The sequence below is a fragment of the Carassius carassius genome, chromosome 24, assembly GCF_963082965.1.
Source record: "Carassius carassius chromosome 24, fCarCar2.1, whole genome shotgun sequence".
NCBI lineage: Eukaryota > Metazoa > Chordata > Actinopteri > Cypriniformes > Cyprinidae > Carassius > Carassius carassius.
The window spans coordinates 25138882-25157915 of NC_081778.1; the positions used below are offsets into that span (position 1 = coordinate 25138882).

General features: G+C 36.6%; 1 protein-coding gene across 1 annotated transcript in view; it reads left to right on the top strand.

The window, feature by feature from the left end:
• Positions 1-2723: 2723 nt before the first annotated feature.
• LOC132103274 (ER membrane protein complex subunit 2) overlaps positions 2724-19034 on the top strand; it is a 33467-nt gene continuing 17156 nt past the window's right edge. Inside the window, exons 1-5 of the mRNA XM_059508239.1 lie at positions 2724-2830; positions 3885-3998; positions 6494-6558; positions 8504-8589; positions 9914-9971. Of these exons, the coding sequence (XP_059364222.1) occupies positions 2791-2830; positions 3885-3998; positions 6494-6558; positions 8504-8589; positions 9914-9971 (363 nt within the window). The 5' untranslated portion in view covers positions 2724-2790. The remainder of the gene's footprint in view (positions 2831-3884; positions 3999-6493; positions 6559-8503; positions 8590-9913; positions 9972-19034) is intronic.

The window sequence follows — 19034 nt, forward strand, 5'->3', positions numbered from 1 at the left end:
ATTAAATAAATGAAATTAATAATTTAATAATTCATTTATGTGGAAGAATCACCTTCTACCCAGCATGCAACTGCCAGTTTTCCACAATAATGACTGTACTTGAAATCAGATGGTTGTTACCCATTTCATGTTTTATGTACCAAGTGTTGAGAACTGTCTGTGTTATGTCTTTTAAAATTTAACATGATGTTATTTATGTTTCAGAATTGCACTTTGCTCTCCATGTAAAATTCTTACTGAAACATGAGATGAAGCACATATTTTTAAACGGATAAACCAAGTAAATAAAGGCATTCAGTTCGTGTAATTGATAACTTTGCCCAGTTTCGTCAAGACATTTACTTACGTAAATGATGTCATTTAACTTATGCTGCCTTTTTAAAACTAAAGAAAAATATTGTTCAACATCTGAATTAACTATATTCAAGAAAATGACCGATTCAACCAGAATACACTGGGTAACGTCATTGAAAGTCATTTAAGGAGTCACATCAGAAAGAACTGCCCTTTTTCACTTTCACAGTGTAGTGTCATTTAAGACATGGCATGAATTGAATTAATGAGAAATAATGACATCCATAAACTCAGTCCAGCAGCATGTAATCCTGTGCATGTGTTGACAGACATTTTACCATAAGCATACTTTTAGACCAGGTTTTATGTCACAGGATCAGTCAAGAATTGACTGTTTTTCTTGGCACTGAACAAGAGGTGTGTGATGCACTTGTTAGTGTCTTTTTATGTACTGTATGTGTGTTCTGGAGCTAGTAAAGATAGTGAGATAAATAAAGAAAATGTGTTACTAAATAATTGCAAAGCAGGTACACAGTTAAAGTCATGTGTAGGCTAAGATCGAAAGCGATCCTGTCAGACTGAGGTCAAGATTTGCTTTCAAAGCAAATACTGTTGTAAATGGCATCTGCCTTCATTTTCTGTAATTGGAAGATATTGCTTAAAAAAAAGAAAGACCGGAAAAGTGCAGTGGTTGTTTAAAGCCACAGAACACCTCACCCATTGCTCCAAATTGCGTCTTTAGAACTGCTTGTGTCAGAGATCAGTAGCCTTGACTAATTTAGTCAGAAATCAAAATAAAATATCTGAACAGTGAACGTATTTCAGTGAATGCCTTCTTTCTGTGGAAGCAGGCGTATGAGGGGAAACACAGGTCTATACCTCATTTCACATAGTGCTCCAAAGGCATGGAAAACTATGCACATAGTAGTTAAGCAGCACAATTTCGGTTTTCAAATGGTTGCTGTTGATCTCTTCTTATGGTGACACTTCTGGCAAAAGCAGCACTCCAAAGTAAACACAAAGCATGTGCTACCTTTTTCCTCACTTCCTGTTGACCCAACTATAAATTAATCTGATGCCCGTAAAGAGCTTGTAAGACCTGTGAACATGAGGTGTCTTTTAAAGGAACTGGTCTGACACACAGGTCAGCAGTGGGCCCTTAAAGTTGGAATAAAATGGAAATTCAACCAATCTATTTTCTAAACATATGTTGTTCATCTTATTGTGAACAATTATGTTTGTCTTTTTTTTTTACCTTCATAAAATGTCATAACTGGATTTTCTTGCGACTTCTTCAATCATTCTCCAATCACCCTTCCTACAATCAACTGCAAGCCTAAAGATCAACCAACAAGGGACTGAACCCTACATTTCTTATTTATGATAATGTTTCACTTGATTGTATGCTATAATTTGGTAGAAATATTTTTTTCTATGTATTACAATGTGACTTTAACACACTGCCCTGACAGACAGAGATGTTTTTGTTAACTAAAAACAATGAGAGGTTATGAAAGTCAAACTTGAAAACCTGGCAAATGTATACTAAATATGACAAAAACACCCCCAATTAATATTCAGGGAATCGGACCAGTGAATCATTTTTGTAAATCTGTTCAATGAATCGTCTGAAATAATTGAATAAGTATTAACTTACCTCTTTTGAACAGTAGTGTAAGTTTAGTAGCATTGCCTTTGACTTTATCCTTTAGGAAGCAAGCCTTTGTTACAATGTGTCATGTACAAGTAGACATAAATAGGAATGCCATCATGTTTAGGTTGAGCTACTGTAAACAAGCATGTGCTGAGTCCACTTGGTGAGACACAGCAGAGCAAATCATACGCTGAGCCAGATCCACAGAGACCAACTGATCACACACACACACACACACACACACACACACACACACACACACACACACACACACACAGAGAGAGAGAGAGACATCATATAAAACCACAATGAACTTTTGAAATGCTACAAAGACTTTCTATGGTAACAAAACAGACTAAACCTTATGAATTTGATATACTTGACCCTAAAGATCTTTTATAAATCCACATTATTTAGCTCATAAAATTGAAAACATTAATGATACATTATTGAATTTGTATAATTATTATTTATTTATTATTATTAGATAGCTTTTCAAATTATTAATAATTAAATACTTTTAAATTATTTCATTGCCACTGATCTTTGACTTACATTAGTGATTCCCCCAATATTTGGAGTTTTATGTATTGATTGATTTATTTTTATTAAATATATTCTCAAAATGTTTGAAAACATGGTTGCAGAAAAAAACATTAGATACATGGTTAAAAAATTACTTAAATGCACATTTTTATAAATGAAATTTCAATTTTGTGGTATTGTTAAAAAAAATGTCTTGGATTTTGCCTTTGCCCTTTACCCCTTCTCATTCTCACAGCGTTAACTGAGACGTCACTGTCATCCACCAATCAGCTCACAAGGGGCGGGACTAGGAAAACATGTCGTCTGTATCGGAGCTCTACGATGTCACTTGGGAAGGTAAATTACTTTGTTTTTGTTAACAGCGGTTATTAAGATATTCAGTATCCATATATAGCAATCAAATCGTTACTCTTGTTATTCATATTGTACAGGTTTACGAACTAAGTGCCTTAATCGTCGTGTTTTGTCATTATCAATAACATGCTATCTAGGTAACGTTAGCCAGTTAGCTTATGAAGGCATAACGTTAGCTTAGTAGCAAGACTTGTATTGTAGAAAATATAATTTTATGTAAATTTCATATAAGATGTTGCGCTGAAGATGTTTAGCGTGTATTTAGCAATTATTTTATGCTTAATTTAAAGGATAAAGTTGAAAGGTAGGCGGATCATTAATGCAATTTTTTTTTATGTCTGCCTGGTCTGTTTATGATGAATCCCTTGTGGATTTGGGGATCTGCAAGGATCTGATGTGATATTCATGCTCTTGATGATTCCGTTCACTTGAGATGATCATCATTTGTTTTTATGATGACATTCTTTTATCGCCATAAAGCTGATATCTTAATTCAATGCAATGATCTACAAATTCGGATTAAACGACACTGCTTAACGTTAATTCAGATAAATTCATCACTTATATGATGTATGATTTACTTCACTTATATTTATTATGATTTCAAATACTAAAACTTTATGAGTTTACTTTTTATTTCATTTTTTCCCTCGTAAAAAAATAAATAAATTAATAACTATGTATTAGTGGTCTGGTCTCAGATCTTTGTACCGCTCTGTATGTGCTTTTGTTTAAATATTTACAAATATATAATTGATATTTCGGGGTATTTTATCTGTTTTACAGCATTTTTAGAAAATACTGTCATTATCAGGGTGTTGTACTTTTTCATCTAACCTAGACTGTCCTAAAAAGATTTGATTTGATTAAGTATATAGTCAGGAAGCATGTCAGTCTAATGGAGAACTTAATGTATTAATAACCAAGTAAGAAGATGAATATAGGAAGTTATGTTATATTCAAAATAAATAATTGGTTATCAAAATAAGTTGGTGGTAAAGTTTCAGGACTGATGTGTCTATTTGTTGCATTTCAGAGATGCGTGACAAACTCCGTAAGTGGAGAGAAGAGAATTACAGGAACAGTGAGCAGATTGTGGATGTCGGTGAAGAGCTGATTAATGAGCACGCGTCTAAACTGGGAGATGACAGTAAGTACATTTACAGTACACAAAAGCAAAGTTATAAGTTATAAAACACAAATAACCTTTAGCTTCTGTAACATTAGAGTTAGGTATAAACTTAATGGGTTTTATAATTAGATCTGGTTTAGGGTGATGTCTGCCTGACAACAATCAGACACATCCTTTCAATAGAAGAAGTGACAGATATTTAACAAATAAATAGTCTGAATAACTATAATGTTTTTTTGCATGGAACCATCATAGAACATTGAGGTTATATTCCCATTAGATAAATAATAGGAACATTTCCCACAGCAAGAGATCTGAAGTTTCACAGTAATTGTCTTGAAATATATTAAGGCATCGAGTTTGTTACAAAAGCACTGCTTTGATGGCTGCAGTGGTTGTGATTTAAAGAGGAATTAATTTAAAGTGCAACTTCTCGGAAAGGCTTTACTATTAAAATGTGAGAGGAAAAGTTGTCTCTAAATTCACTTTGTAAACTACTGCCACTAAAAACTTACATTTTTATAAAAATATAAATAAACCTCACTAAATGAGTAGTTAACGCAGTCTTGGCAATAATATTTCAGTGGTGCAAGCCACTAACCTTTATTTTCCTTAAGGCAGTGCATTTCAAAATAATACGTTTTTGGCAAATATTAACATTAAATGCCATTAATTTTATTAAATTTTTTTGGCTGCAGTGTTTGGATCCACTAATGTTCCACTAACTTGTTTCAAAAGCAAATATTTAGTTTTAGATTTGGATCCCAAAACCAGACAAATAAAATAAAATAGAAAAAACATCTATGCGTGTATGCTGACCACTTTTTATTTTTCTCTCTAACAAAAGTATTGTCTGTCGAGTGTATGACCGCTTGTATATTTCTATTGCAGGAAGGGGAAAAGAGCACCGATTCTTTTTTCTTTCCTTAGTGATTTTCTTGATTTGTCCTTAAATATTTGATAGCAAAAAGACTTTTCAGCTTTTCTCTTGACATTGAAATGAGGTTATAGTAGAAACATCTGAAACGCTTCAGATGGCTTAATATTTATTTACTTTGGTTAGTTATAGGTTTTTAAGCCAGACAAGCAGATGAAGTCCTGCAATCGTGTTGTCAAACATAGCTACTAAAGCCAAAACTCTCTTCCGCTAAAATCATTATCTCAGAGGTGATCCAATCCTTAATGCTGGCTCTAAAACATCTATTTTACATTTATTTTCTATTTAACGACAATTTTGGTTTACCAGTTGAAGAAACTGGGCTGTTTTGCAACACAAATCAAATATAGGCCTTTTTCGTCATTCATATTGTTATTTTAAAACCCACATGTAATCTCAAATAACTATTATTAAATGTTTTTTGGCTGTTTCGTCAAAGAACAACACCACTTTTTGAGGAATCTTAGCAAACAACAATGACAGAGCCAAGCTGTAAGTTGACAAACAGCCCTCAATAAGGCATTTATTGCAATACATGTGCTCATACAACCAAACAAAACAATTACGATGTATTTTATGGGTATAGGAGGCTTTTCAAATTTCTACATAGGCCTGTTATCTAATTAAGGAAAAAACGAAGAAAAGATCAGTGAAAGTCTTAGCCATTGTTCTAGTACTTCTCACTTGCCATGTAATGAGTTGTATTTTATTGGTGCATGATTTAGTCTTTTTACAGAAACTTAAAAAAATTTGTTGTTGTGATTATGATTTATACTGTCCTTAAAGACCCTCTGTGAGTGGTAAATACTTTACACAGCTTGTTTTTATTGAAACTAGCTCTTAAATTGGCTGTGAAACTAAATGGTTATTATCAAAGCAAGACTTAGAATCATAAAAACTCAGAAAACTCTAGGCATTTGTTTTGGATTTTTTTTTCTTGTTCAGTGGGATTTTATTGTTCTTTCTCAATTAACACTTTTGTAATCATTCAGCCAATAGACTCGGACATGCTTGTCAAAACACACTTCCCTGTCTGTCATGGAGCATTAAATTCATTAATTGGATCCATTAGCCAAGCCCCCTAATCCGTTTTCTTTATTGTAAATAGAGCAGCTAAAGCCACTAGCTTTGTTATGGTTGCCAGTTGAACATTAAATGTTGCCGTCTTGGAAATTACTTAAACATTTAATTGTAGGAATCTTAAATTCCTGTAATCTGTCAAAGTAACGACCCACTTTTTGGGCCAAGATGACGATAGCTGCGCAGTTTCAGCACATAACGCATGTCATGACGAATAGAGGGTGAAATTCGCTCACCCTTTGTGGTGTTTGACTGAACTGATACATAAAACTGATCGTTTCCATGAAACGTGCCAGCGCGCCCACACCCGGAGATTACGAAGACAAACTATGCCGCTGATGGATGCTAAAGATTGTCTTTTCTAATGATACAGAGAAGAAATGTCACAGTTTGCTCGAGTTCACATGGGCTCGATGTTCATTTGTCATTTCTGCTACCATGGTGAAAAATGGACTTCCTAATATGGTGTCATTTTCTGTTTGTCTCTTGTGTTCAGTTTGGATAATTTACGAGCAGGTGATGATTGCAGCACTGGACTGCAGTCGTGACGATCTTGCCTGGGTGAGTTTCCTTTGAGTAACTTTTGCACTCTCTCATCTGTAGACCTTCAGGTTAGACGCCATATTGAACATAGATGAAAGCAAGGCTGTGAGGGATAGATTTACAGACTTTACCACGGCGCCCACTGCATAAAGGTCCTAGATCATTTAATTTTCAATGGAGTTTGTGTCTAATGAAAGTTTTTTTTTTTTTTAAATGCTTCGTCACCTTAACAATAGGTTTGTTGTTAAACATCAGTACAATCCATTTATCGCAGTGTAATGTTTTCATTCCTAAAATGTAATTAAATAAAAAATAAATGACTATGGTCTCTTCAGCTTGTCGCTCTACTCGTTAAGCTTTAAATTATTTTTGCCCACTGAAAATGCAATGTTTCACTTCTTTCTTTTGAAAAAACTAATGGTTTGAGATTCAAATCAGGGATGTTCCAGATCCTTCTTGTTGACTTGAGACACTTACAGTAGTCAGTTTCTGAGGTTCTTACCAGTGGCTAGGAAAACAGCGGGAATAACCGTCTGTGAGCTTGATGGGTCAGCCGGGCTAAGCCACAGAGCAAACTTTCCATCCTAACCAGGAAAACATTGGATTTGACAGTAACCATTCCTCACCAAGTCATGAGTGTGTGAAAAAAAAAAAAACGGGTAAAAGTAGCATCCTGCTTCTGCTTTTTATAGTAGCCAGTGTGGAATTGTGGGTTCCCGCTGTGCAGTGCTCTGAATTCTCACCCACGTCACTTGCAATTTTTCCTCACTGCTGTATAGCCGACCTGTTTATCATGGGACCCACGGACAGGAAAGTTACGGTTTCATTTTATGGTCAGCAGAAACCTTTGCTGTAATTTTGTCTTGTCAAACTAGTCACATCACACTTTTTAGAGTAGATCTATAAAGTTTTAAATGCTTTGGGCTAAAAATATGCACGAAGCCCACATTTCATCACCCCTGAGAGTTGTTGTATAATTTTCAAGTCCTCTGTAATTCAGCAGGCTTTGCATGATCACTCAAACTGTGGTTCAAAAAATACATGAATTCTTTCTTTGTGAAAAATAATCATGCCTGATGTTTAATTCGTCAGCATTTTTTGATGTTAACTCTGTAACGCCTGACATGAAATCACAAAACAAACTTTTTTTAAAAATTTTAATTATCTATTGATTCTTTAAACAAAATATTACACTTTTTGTATTTTTTTTATGTATCAAGTTTTATATTTCAATATTAATGAATAGTTCACAACACTTGAAAACTGAATCTTTGTAGTATTTCCGTTGATTTTTGTTTATATAAGAACCATTTAATTTCTCTTTCTTCTAGTAAAAAAATTTCAAATGAAACCAGTTTCTATATAAATAATGAACATTACCATTAAAAAACAAACCATTAAATGCTGTTCTTTTGAACTTTCTATTTATCAAATAATTCTGAAAAAAGTTTTCTCAAAAATATTAATCAGCACAACAATGTTTAACATTGATATTAATAAGAAATGTTTATTTAGCATCAAATCAGCATATGAAAATTATTTCTGAAGTGTCAAGCTGGAGTAATGGCTGTTGAAAATTCATCTTTGCCTTCACAGGAATAAAGTCTTTTTAAAATACCTTAAAAAAGTTAATTGTAATAATATTTCACAATATTATTGTTTACTTCAAAGAAATTGTGAGCCTTGTGAGCATAAGTGGCTTATTCCAAAAACATTTTAAAAATCTTACAGACCCCAAGCTTTGAACTGGTGTAAAAAGTATATTAATATTTTGTGTCAATTAAAAAGAAAAAGGAAGCCATTTTTTTGGTCGATTCTCAAATTTTAACCAGTAGTGAAAATTTACAGTGACAGGCCAATGGCACATGTCTGGAAAATGTTAGGAAAACTGTTTATGGAGACTGTCTGGAAAAGTTGCATGTTTGCATGATCAACCCCAACATTGTTGTTGTGTTTTGCGTAGAGTTGCCTACAGGAGCTGAAGAGGCAATTCCCAGACAGTCACCGAGTGAAGCGATTAGCAGGGATGCGGCTGGAGGCTCTGGAGAGGTAAGACACACCGCAGCAACATCTTAACACCATGGCTTGGATAAGCTACAAGGGAGGGTGTGGGGGGATGGGGGGTTCTGGAACGTAAGTGGCAGGATGCGTGGGAAGGGAGGCTGTTTATTTTGCAAGCCACCATTCCTTCTGCTAAGTGGAAAAGCGAGAGAACGGTTTAGCCTTTGGTAATCCAGTGGCTCTTTTGCCCGAATGAGGAATTCAGAAGACGGAAGTGGTCTTTGCCGCTATTACTCTGGGGGTCCCTCTGTGACCTCCCCCCGCCCTGTCTCTATGTTTGAGCAAACAATTAAGAAGGCCATAAATTGATGTCAATGTATAGAATTTCAGCAGGATTTCAGATCTGTTTCAGTCTGCTCACCATATCTTCAACATGTTTATCAGTTATGCCAGAGGTTGTTCCGTAATTGTGAATGATTGTCCCTGCACAGTCAGATTAAATAAACTACAAATTTGGATCTAATTGCCATCAGACGCTTGACTTAAGTGAAACTCTCTGCCTCCACTCCCACATGGTTGAATCCTACATAAATGGAGCAAGTCAGAGCGGCTGGTGCCATGTGAGATGTGCCAGAGAGTGATTGATCTCTAATGTGGATGTGAGAAGAGGAGTGGCGTTGGAGCTCAGTGATAATAAGAACCAGAGCTGCTTCTGTTGTTGGTTGCAGACTGAAACAGGTTTAGCTTTTGATCATAAAAACGGCTGCTTTGGCTGCACCAGGGTTAGCTTTGCAGGTTGTCCCTTGTAAAAAAAAAAAAAAAAAAAAAACACTATTTCATCGTACATTCGACATGACAAGCTTATTGCATTGTCCTCCTATTCTTCAGAAAACAGTGTATGGGATCAGCATTGTACTTCATAATGTATTTTCAAACACTCTGTGCTCTCCAACCCTCAGCTCAGGTTGAAGGGCCCGTCGAGTGTATTTATTTCATTTTCTTTGCATCTGTAACTCATATACGTCTCTTCTCGGAATGCCTGTTAAGCAAAATGCCCTTCAAAACGATGCCTGATTTGTGGTGGAAGTGCAGGCTGATTTGTTTAGAGGTAAATCAAAGTGCAGGCAATCACGTTTGTGGATTACGCTCTTTGTGGAGCTAGTAAACCTCACACAACACTGGCTATTTGAGGAGGTACAATAATGACTGTTTATTTCTGCCGCTTGGATACGTAGTCTCAGTCATTATAGAAACAAGCCACTGTGTATACAAAAAGTTGGTTACTGGGAACTTTTTTTGATAGCCCTACTACTTCATTTCACATGACCCGTGTTCCTGTTGATTATCCTTCAATATGATCTTTCTGTTAAAGGTATGAGGATGCCAATAAGCTGTATGACTCAATACTTCAAGATGACCCGACTAATACGGTAAGAAAAAAAAGAGTTTGAAAGTCGTTTTGCTGTCTAAAAAGTTTTTTTTTGTGAGATTTCAGCCGTATAAGTTATATGCTTTCTCCCTGCAGTGACCTCAGCCGCTAAAATCACACACACGCAAACACAGTACTACAAGTGTGTGATGGTAACAAAGACCATTGATTTATGGACTTCCGTTGCATTAAACACAGCCGTGACAAACTCAGCAAAAATAAATTCCTTGTCTTTTGAAGATGGGGATTTATTGCTTTTCCTGAGACTCCACAGAGAGGTCCCAGGGGTGCTGATTTTTCCCCTTTTGTTTTTTTTTACATTTAACCTTTAGTTAACCTAGAGGAATAGTTCACCCACAATTTTTAATTCATTTTTCATTTAATCACCTGTATGTCATTACAACTGCATTAGGGTTTATTTCCTCACAAAACAAATAGTTTTTAGAGTTTAAGTGAATCGGTTGGTCTGGTTCACAAGATCAGTCTTGAGGATTCTTCCACAGAATTGTTGTTGAGTTCAATCCAGTGAGGTGAGGATCAGTGAATAACAAGTAAAATTTTGATTTTTGATTTTTAAGCTACACTACCATTCAAAACATATCAATGCAAAAAATATATATTTATATAAACACTAATACTGTGAAATATTATTGCAGTTTTAATATTATTATATATTTCAAAATGTAATTTATTCTTGGCAAACTATTTTCAAATTTTAAAAGCATGCTGTAGTCTTCAGTGTCACATGATCCTTAAGAAATAATTCTAATAGGCTGATTTTGTGCTTAAGAAACAAACATGTTATCAATGTTGAAAACAGTTTTGCTGCTTAATATTTTTGTGAAATGTTTTAAGAATTCTTTCAATAGAAAGTTCAAAATAACGGCATTAAGTTTGAATTCAATTCAATTGGGACACAATTTGTCATTGAGATGACTGGGGAAAAATGGCCCAGTTATCTTGAATGAAATCTAATTTGAAATAGAAATCTGCTGCAACATTACTGTCACTTTTGATCAATTTAATGCATCTTTTGTGCATAGATGCATTAATTTCTTAAAAAAAAAAAAACATAAAAAAACGTAACTACTCCAACCCTCTACGGACATGTTGGCAATTGAATCGCCATTGGCTAGTAAATATTTTAGTTTACTCGCCAGACTGATCAGTACACTTTTAACATCAGTCAGTCAAGCTTTATAATAATCAAGTATTGTTTAATATAAGTTAAGTAATAAGAAGTAAATTTGATAACCATGTTTGAATGCATATTAGTCATTTTAACTAACATTTTAACTTGAGAGGTGGTTGTTTTTTCTGTCATTCAATGTTTCTGACAAAAAAAAATACTAGGATAATAATGATACGAATTCTAATAATAAGAACTATAAAACACACTAAGCATTACTAAGGATTGAGCTGCTGGATTCATGAATATTAATCAGGTTTTGTGCGTTCACTTGAACTGATTTGCTGAAATCAAAACAGGGACGATAATAGGTGAGCGCCAGCCAATGAGATTGCCGTTTTCGCATTAACTCTACTCACTACCGGAAAACCCGGCTGTGCTTAAAAGCTGAAGACTTCCATAGGAACGCTGTTATATTGACAGGAAAATACAACAAAGAATATTGTTTAAATGTTGCACATCAATTCTCTCTCTCTGTCTCCTCTCTCTCTCTCTCTCTCTGTCTCTCTCTCTCTCTCTCTCTCTCTCTCTCTCTCTCTCTCTCTCTCTCTCTCTCTCTCTCTCTCTTTCTCTTTCCCTCTCTCTCTCTCTCTCTCTCTCTTTCTCTCTCTTTCCCTCTCTCTCTCTCTCTCTCTGTGTGTGTGTGTGAGAGAAAGCGACGGCGATTTGTGCACCTTCACACTAGAGTTTATGGTACATCAAATACAGGTGCGCTCCGTATCCATTGCGATGAACTGAGAAATATCACAGATCGCTTGACGGACAGTGAAACTCTGAAGCCCTCAGACAGAGAGTGTTCGCGAGTGAAAATATAGCTGTGCTAAACTTATATTTAGCCTCCAACTAACACACTGGCGAGTAAAATCTGAGAATTTATTAGTCATTGGCTAATATCAGACATCTAGACGCCAGAATGAAGATATAGTGGCATATGCGAGTGATTTACTCGCAATGTAGATGGTTGTACTCCAAACTATTGAATGGTAGTGTATTTTATTTTTGGGTGAACTTGTTACTTGGTTCAGTGCTAAATTTTATTATTATTTATAGGTCACTTAGGTATTCAAAGCCCATATGTACCATTAGCTGTTGATTTTTTTTTTCTTGTCTTGGCATAACACGTGAAGCCTGTTTTTTATTCAGTTAATATTTATTGACTTTCAGTGGAGTGGTTTACAATATCCAAGTATCCTCCATGTTTTTCTAGTATCTTTCCACCATCACCTTAAAACATATTTTGTACCTGCCCTTCATTCTTACATAAGGGGTGTGCAGCCATGCAAAAATAAATGCTTTAAAGTGTTTTCATAATCTTATTTGTTTTGGCCCTTCCCTGTAGACGCAAAACACATTTTTTTGCGCTGACTTTACACATGGACTTGCTTAAATGTTTTAAACATTTTCTCTCAGCTGGTAAAATGCGTGTGAATAAGCGGATACTTTTGTTCTTTGGATATCATGCACGGATTCCACACTTCACCGTCCGTCTGATTTGAACACATGGAGGCTTTACTGGCAAAGTCAATAAACCCTCATGTGCGCTCCGGCAGGACCCCCTTCCCCCTGGTGATCTACAACCCGAATTCCGGAAAAGTTGGGACGTTTTTTAAATTTTAATAAAATGAAAACTAAAGGAATTTCAAATCACATGAGCCAATATTTTATTCACAATAGAACATAGATAACGTAGCAAATGTTTAAACGGAGAAATTTTACACTTTTATCCACTTAATTAGCTCATTTAAAATTTAATGCCTGCTACAGGTCTCAAAAAAGTTGGCACGGGGGCAACAAATGGCTAAAAAAGCAAGGAGTTTTGAAAAGATTCAGCTGGGAGAACATCTAGTGATTAAGTTAATTGATATCAGGTCTGTAACATGATTAGCTATAAAAGCTTTGTCTTAGAGAAGCAGAGTCTCTCAGAAGTAAAGATGGGCAGAGGCTCTCCAATCTGTGAAAGACTGCGTAAAAAAATTGTGGAAAACTTTAAAAACAATGTTCCTCAACGTCAAATTGCAAAGGCTTTGCAAATCTCATCATCTACAGTGCATAACATCATCAAAAGATTCAGAGAAACTGGAGAAATCTCTGTGTGTAAGGGACAAGGCCGGAGACCTTTATTGGATGCCCGTGGTCTTCGGGCTCTCAGACGACACTGCATCACTCATCGGCATGATTGTGTCAATGACATTATTAAATGGGCCCAGGAATACTTTCAGAAACCACTGTCGGTAAACACAATCCGCCGTGCCATCAGCAGATGCCAACTAAAGCTCTATCATGCAAAAAGGAAGCCAAATGTGAACATGGTCCAGAAGCACCATCGTGTCCTGTAGGCCAAGGCTCATTTAAAATGGACTATTTCAAAGTGGAATAGTGTTTTATGGTCAGACGAGTCCAAATTTGACATTCTTGTTGGAAATCACGGATGCCGTGTCCTCCGGGCTAAAGAGGAGGGAGACCTTCCAGCATGTTATCAGCGTTCAGTTCAAAAGCCAGCATCTCTGATGGTATGGGGGTGCATAAGTGCATACGGTATGGGCAGCTTGCATGTTTTGGAAGGCTCTGTGAATGCTGAAAGGTATATAAAGGTTTTAGAGCAACATATGCTTCCCTCCAAACAACGTCTATTTCAGGGAAGGCCTTGTTTATTTCAGCAGGACAATGCAAAACCACATACTGCAGCTATAACAACAGCATGGCTTCGTCGTAGAAGAGTCCGGGTGCTAACCTGGCCTGCCTGCAGTCCAGATCTTTCACCTATAGAGAACATTTGGCGCATCATTAAACGAAAAATACGTCAAAGACGACCACGAACTCTTCAGCAGCTGGAAATCTATATAAGGCAAGAATGGGACCAAATTCCAACAGCATATATTACAGCAAATATTGGCTCATGTGATTTGAAAGTCTTTTAGTTTTCATTTTATTAAAATTTAAAAAACGTCCCAACTTTTCTGGAATTCGGGTTGTATCTCTCTCTGCCTGTTTTCTGCCTTAAAGGGATAGTTCACCCATAATTAAGAATCTGTCATCATTTGCTCTCCCTCATATTGAACCAAACCTTAATGATTTTTTTTCTTCCATGATCATTTTTTTATAATGTCACTCTTTTGCATGCAATTATGGGAGCTTTTAAGTTTAAAACAGTAACAGTAAAAATATCATAAAAATAATCCATTTGATTTGTACACTATCTTTTTTAATCTTCTGGAGTCATAATCTTTGAAGTGTTTTTCAGTGATAATCTCCTTCATTGGAATGTTAACCGTTTTGACTAGATAATTGAAAAAGGAAGTTGAATTCAAGAACCAAATCAGTCAGTCAAATTATTAATTGAACAGATCTGACTAGAAAAATAATTCTTTCACACATCAGACATTGCTACTTCTCTCATTAACTTAACCTGTCAAGGTTAAGTTATTTTATGCACTTTTTTTTTTTTTTTTGTCTTTTAAGGTCACTTTTTTTTTTATCATTTGGAAGCATGACAGTCCCAGTCCTTATTCTGTTTTGTTTTGTTGAAAATTGTCCAGGATATATATATATATATATATATATATATATATATAAATAAAAATAACTTATTGTGTTTCACTGAAGAAAGCCAAGCGGGTTTGGAACAAGTGAACAAATAATGACCGAATTTTCATTTTGGGGTTTTCATTTTAAACTATTGCTTTAAGCTATCACCGTCCTCATCTTGTGGGCACAAAAAAAGAAAATCCGCCTGTCCTCCGTCCTTTCGTCCCTGCATTTGTTCTATCATTAACATTGATATTTATTTATCTGTTACCGTTGGACCGAACTGCTTCTATCCGTCTTTCTCCCTCTGAAAACGAGAGGCCTGCTCTGTTTGTTTTTTGTGCATTTCAACCGAGGCACTCTCCCTATTCCCATGATCAAGGTTAAATTGCAAGCACATTTAACGGTGTGTAAATGGGAAGTTGAGATGATCGGTGTAAAATGGATATCATCAAATCAGTGCGGTTACATTATTTTTCACAATCTAGTAATCATATCGCTTTGCCCCTCTGTTAACATCCAAAAGATATCTAACAAATTTCCCCTTGGGGAAAAATGTTTCCCAGTGTCCGAGTGTTATCCAAGCCAAACATGCCTTGGGAAAGAATGCGGCAATACCATGATTTTTGCAAATGTCCCCATCAAAGTCTTGCTATTTACATGAACTTTGTCTTCTGTAGTAATAAAAACCATGAGGAGAATGATATTCGATTACTGAACACCTGCAGGTAGAAATATAATATTTAAACACATACCTTTTGTGAAATCTGGGTAAACTAAAAAAAAAAAAAAAGGTTAAACATGGCTTTTTATTTATGAATTCCACATTTTAACCCAAATTTGAATCGTTGTCATCAGTATAATGAAATGGTCCTTTTACACACAGTTCAGCAGAAAAATCTCTGGAAAATACTGTCCAACCATGTCTCATTACTTCATCAGTCTCTCGCAGAAACCGGCTGCAACCATCATCTCCTAAAACGAAATGTGCATTTGTGAATGATCACTCAGACAGCTGTCATTTTTTTGAACCAGGAAGTCTGGGAAATTAAGTGAAATGGGCTGACAGATTCTTAAAGCTTTGCTTGATCGCTCTGTGAAATGTCATGAAGTAGGACTTTACTCTTTCAGGATTTATAGAGTTGATTCGGTGGCTCTCTAAGTCAATAGACCAAAACAGGCCATCAGTTAAGCTATCAGGGGCACGTTTTCACTGTGAAAAGCTTAAAAATCTCTTGTCTTATCATCACACTGAATGCACATTGACAGGACATGGTAGGCTAGGCTTGGTAGGATTCACCCACTTCTGGAAATGGTGTTGGCGAGAACCATGTGAACCACCCTGACACAATTAGGTTTAACCCTGATTTTTTTCTGATGGCCCTGAAAGAGATGTGCCTGTTTTCTGATACTTCCCAACAAGTCACCTCCCGTCAAATGCTGTGCGTTTTTAGGACAGGAATGGAAGAAAACCATGGAGTCTTTGTGCAGTGGCAACTACATTTACATTTACATTTAGCTGACGCTTTTATCCAAAGCGACTTACAATTGCTATATATGTCAGAGGTCGCACGCCTCTGGAGCAACTAGGGGTTAAGTGTCTTGCTCAGGGACACATTGGTGTCTCACAGTGGATTCGAACCCGGGTCTCTCACGCCAATGGCATGTGTCTTATCCACTGCGCCAACACCACCCAACTAGACTGTACTTTCCCACCATTCAATCTCAGGCAGGGTGACAAGAGGTTGTGGTATGGGAGGGATGACATCATCTAGGTCACCTGTCTGTAAATGCAAGGCTTATCTAAATGCGGTGTTGTTCAGTGGAATGGGATGAGGGCATGATCCAAGAAAATGGCGGAAAATTGGCGACTACTGTGAGGACTTGTGAGGCATCCCAGCATGCAGAGCTGAGATTGGAAACCGAACTGTTGTAATTATAGGCTGTGGAATAGATGTGGTACCCATTAACCAAAATTGTTGAATCAACAAAAATTGCCAAAGATTTCTCTGCCATGGCGGTGTCCAAAAAATGTTCGAACTCCTAGCCCTTCCATCGCTCATTATTGTCCAATACCTACAGCAATGATTTGGAGAAGTTCTTCCTTGCTTCTACCAATCTGTCTACCAATCTCTTTATCTATCTCACTGTCTGTCTATCTATCTACAGTATCTATCTATTTGTCTATCATTTGTTCTATCTATCGTTCTGTCATTCTATCGTTCTATCTATCATTTTATCTGTCAGTATACCTGTCTATGCATCTGTCTGTTTTGCTCTATCTGTCATTCATTCCATCTATCCATCTGTTGTTTCTTCCGTCTTACCATCTATTGCTCATCTATCTTTGAAGTGGTCTACCTTTACTCACCTAAAACAGTGCCCATTGCTGAACCCTTAAATGTAATGTTACCATGCTGTTTATTTTAACACTGATTGATATAGCAGGCTTACTGCATTCACTGAATTTCAGCACTCTCACTCTGTCTGTAATTCAGCAGAATAAATATAGTTGTGCTCGTGAAAGCAATTGAGGTCAATGAGAATCCTCCTGAGGTTGACCCCTAGAATTACACGCAATTACAGCGAAGAACAAGATGAAGTTTGGAAAGGTCAAACTGATTTTTTTTCTGAACTGACACTGTTTTGTTCCATTTTTTTCTTTTTCTTTTTTCATACAGTTCTTAGAAAACTGTCTGACATTCGTTTTTCGGTACAACACTAAAAGAAGCTTCTTTTTCTGTCCATTAAGTCAGTGGGGACTAACGTTGCTTTGAACCCTTTTGACTACCATTTATATAGGTAATCACAGTTGAAACATTCTTCAAAATAAAATATGACATGAGGATAAGTAAATGATGACAAAATGTCATTTCTGATTGAACGTTCTTTTAATATTGCTTCAGGAGATTTGAATGTTCTCATGAATTTGAACTTTCATATATTTAGTATAAGCTTCTTCTTTGAAATGACAATGTGTGAGACTGTTATTCTAAGCCTTTTGAACAGTTCGATATAACTTGTTGACTGCTACTGATCATTAGATTTGGTCTGGATATGTTGAAACCAGTAGCAGGTAATTCTCTTATTTAAGGTTGATTTTCAAGTCAGGTCGTGTCGGTACACCACAGCACTGAGAGTCAACTCCTCTTCTCCCTGTGAGAATGACGTTTGCCTTTGAAATCCCTGGAGGTGGGCTCTCAACGGCAGTCTGAAAGTGGAGCCAGGGGTTGATAGAAGCAGCCAGGTCCTCCACGGTGAGAGCCACTCAGAAATGTTTAAGAAGAAAGAATCGTGCAGAGAATGAAAATGAAATGCTGGCCTTTCCTATATCACGTCGAAAGAAGCGAGAGGGAGGAAAAGATATAAAGAGACTGAAATGGTTTGGAATAGCTCATGGTTTAATAAAGTTTCGTAAGACTCTGGTCTACCAGCCTCTGTATTTTTCTGTCGGTGCCAAGTGCGCTAAGAGGAAACCAAAGACAGATATGGGGCCCGAGTAAATAACCTGAGGTCACAAATAGCCTTCCGCCTTGTTCAGTACAGAGTACAAAGAAATCATTTCTTTGGCAGAAACTGAACATTAACAATACAATTTGATAGCTTAAACTATTTGGAATTGCCGTTTGATTCCTTTCCACAGTTTCTTTAAATACTTTTGTTAGGATAAAGTTATAAAGCGATACAGAACTCGTACAGTAATCCAAACAGCTTGAGGTTGTAGCTCTAGCCTTATTTCACCTGTCATCTCCAGCCTGGTAATGTGAAACCATGTCTTCCTCTGATCCAGTAAGTACTATCAGACTTGCGTACAGTAGGGGTTTGGCAGTTCATCAACTCTTTAGCTTGAGCAGCCAGTGAAGCAGGTTTGTCTGGCCGCCTGGTTGATGGATAAGTGGATTTGGAGTGGCAGTGGTATCATAGCAGTTCCAGATTTATGGCTTTTCAGACGTGACTCATGCCCGGCTTGATGGAGTTTGGTCCGTGCTGTGGTAGTAGAGAAGACCCACTCTATCAAGTGCCAGTTCATAAATAATATCTTGGGCACTTTTAACGGTAAAGCTTCTGCTCTTTGCTCTCCTTTCACCAGTGAAGGGAAAAAAGAGCCGCTGCTGGAAAAGTTGTCGAACCTGGCGCTGGCGTAATACTTTCTGATTCAGATTGATGAGATTCTAATCCGCCTGAAGGTCACTTCTGCGTCGGAACAAGGCGGACGTTATTTGTGGCTGATACAAGCTAGGCTTTGTAAGTTTATGTGAATGCATATGGCCCATGGCTCTTTGGCAATGTGTTATTTTCACCACTTGAAATGGGTCTTTACTTGCGCTTCCTTATGTAAGCAGCATCTTG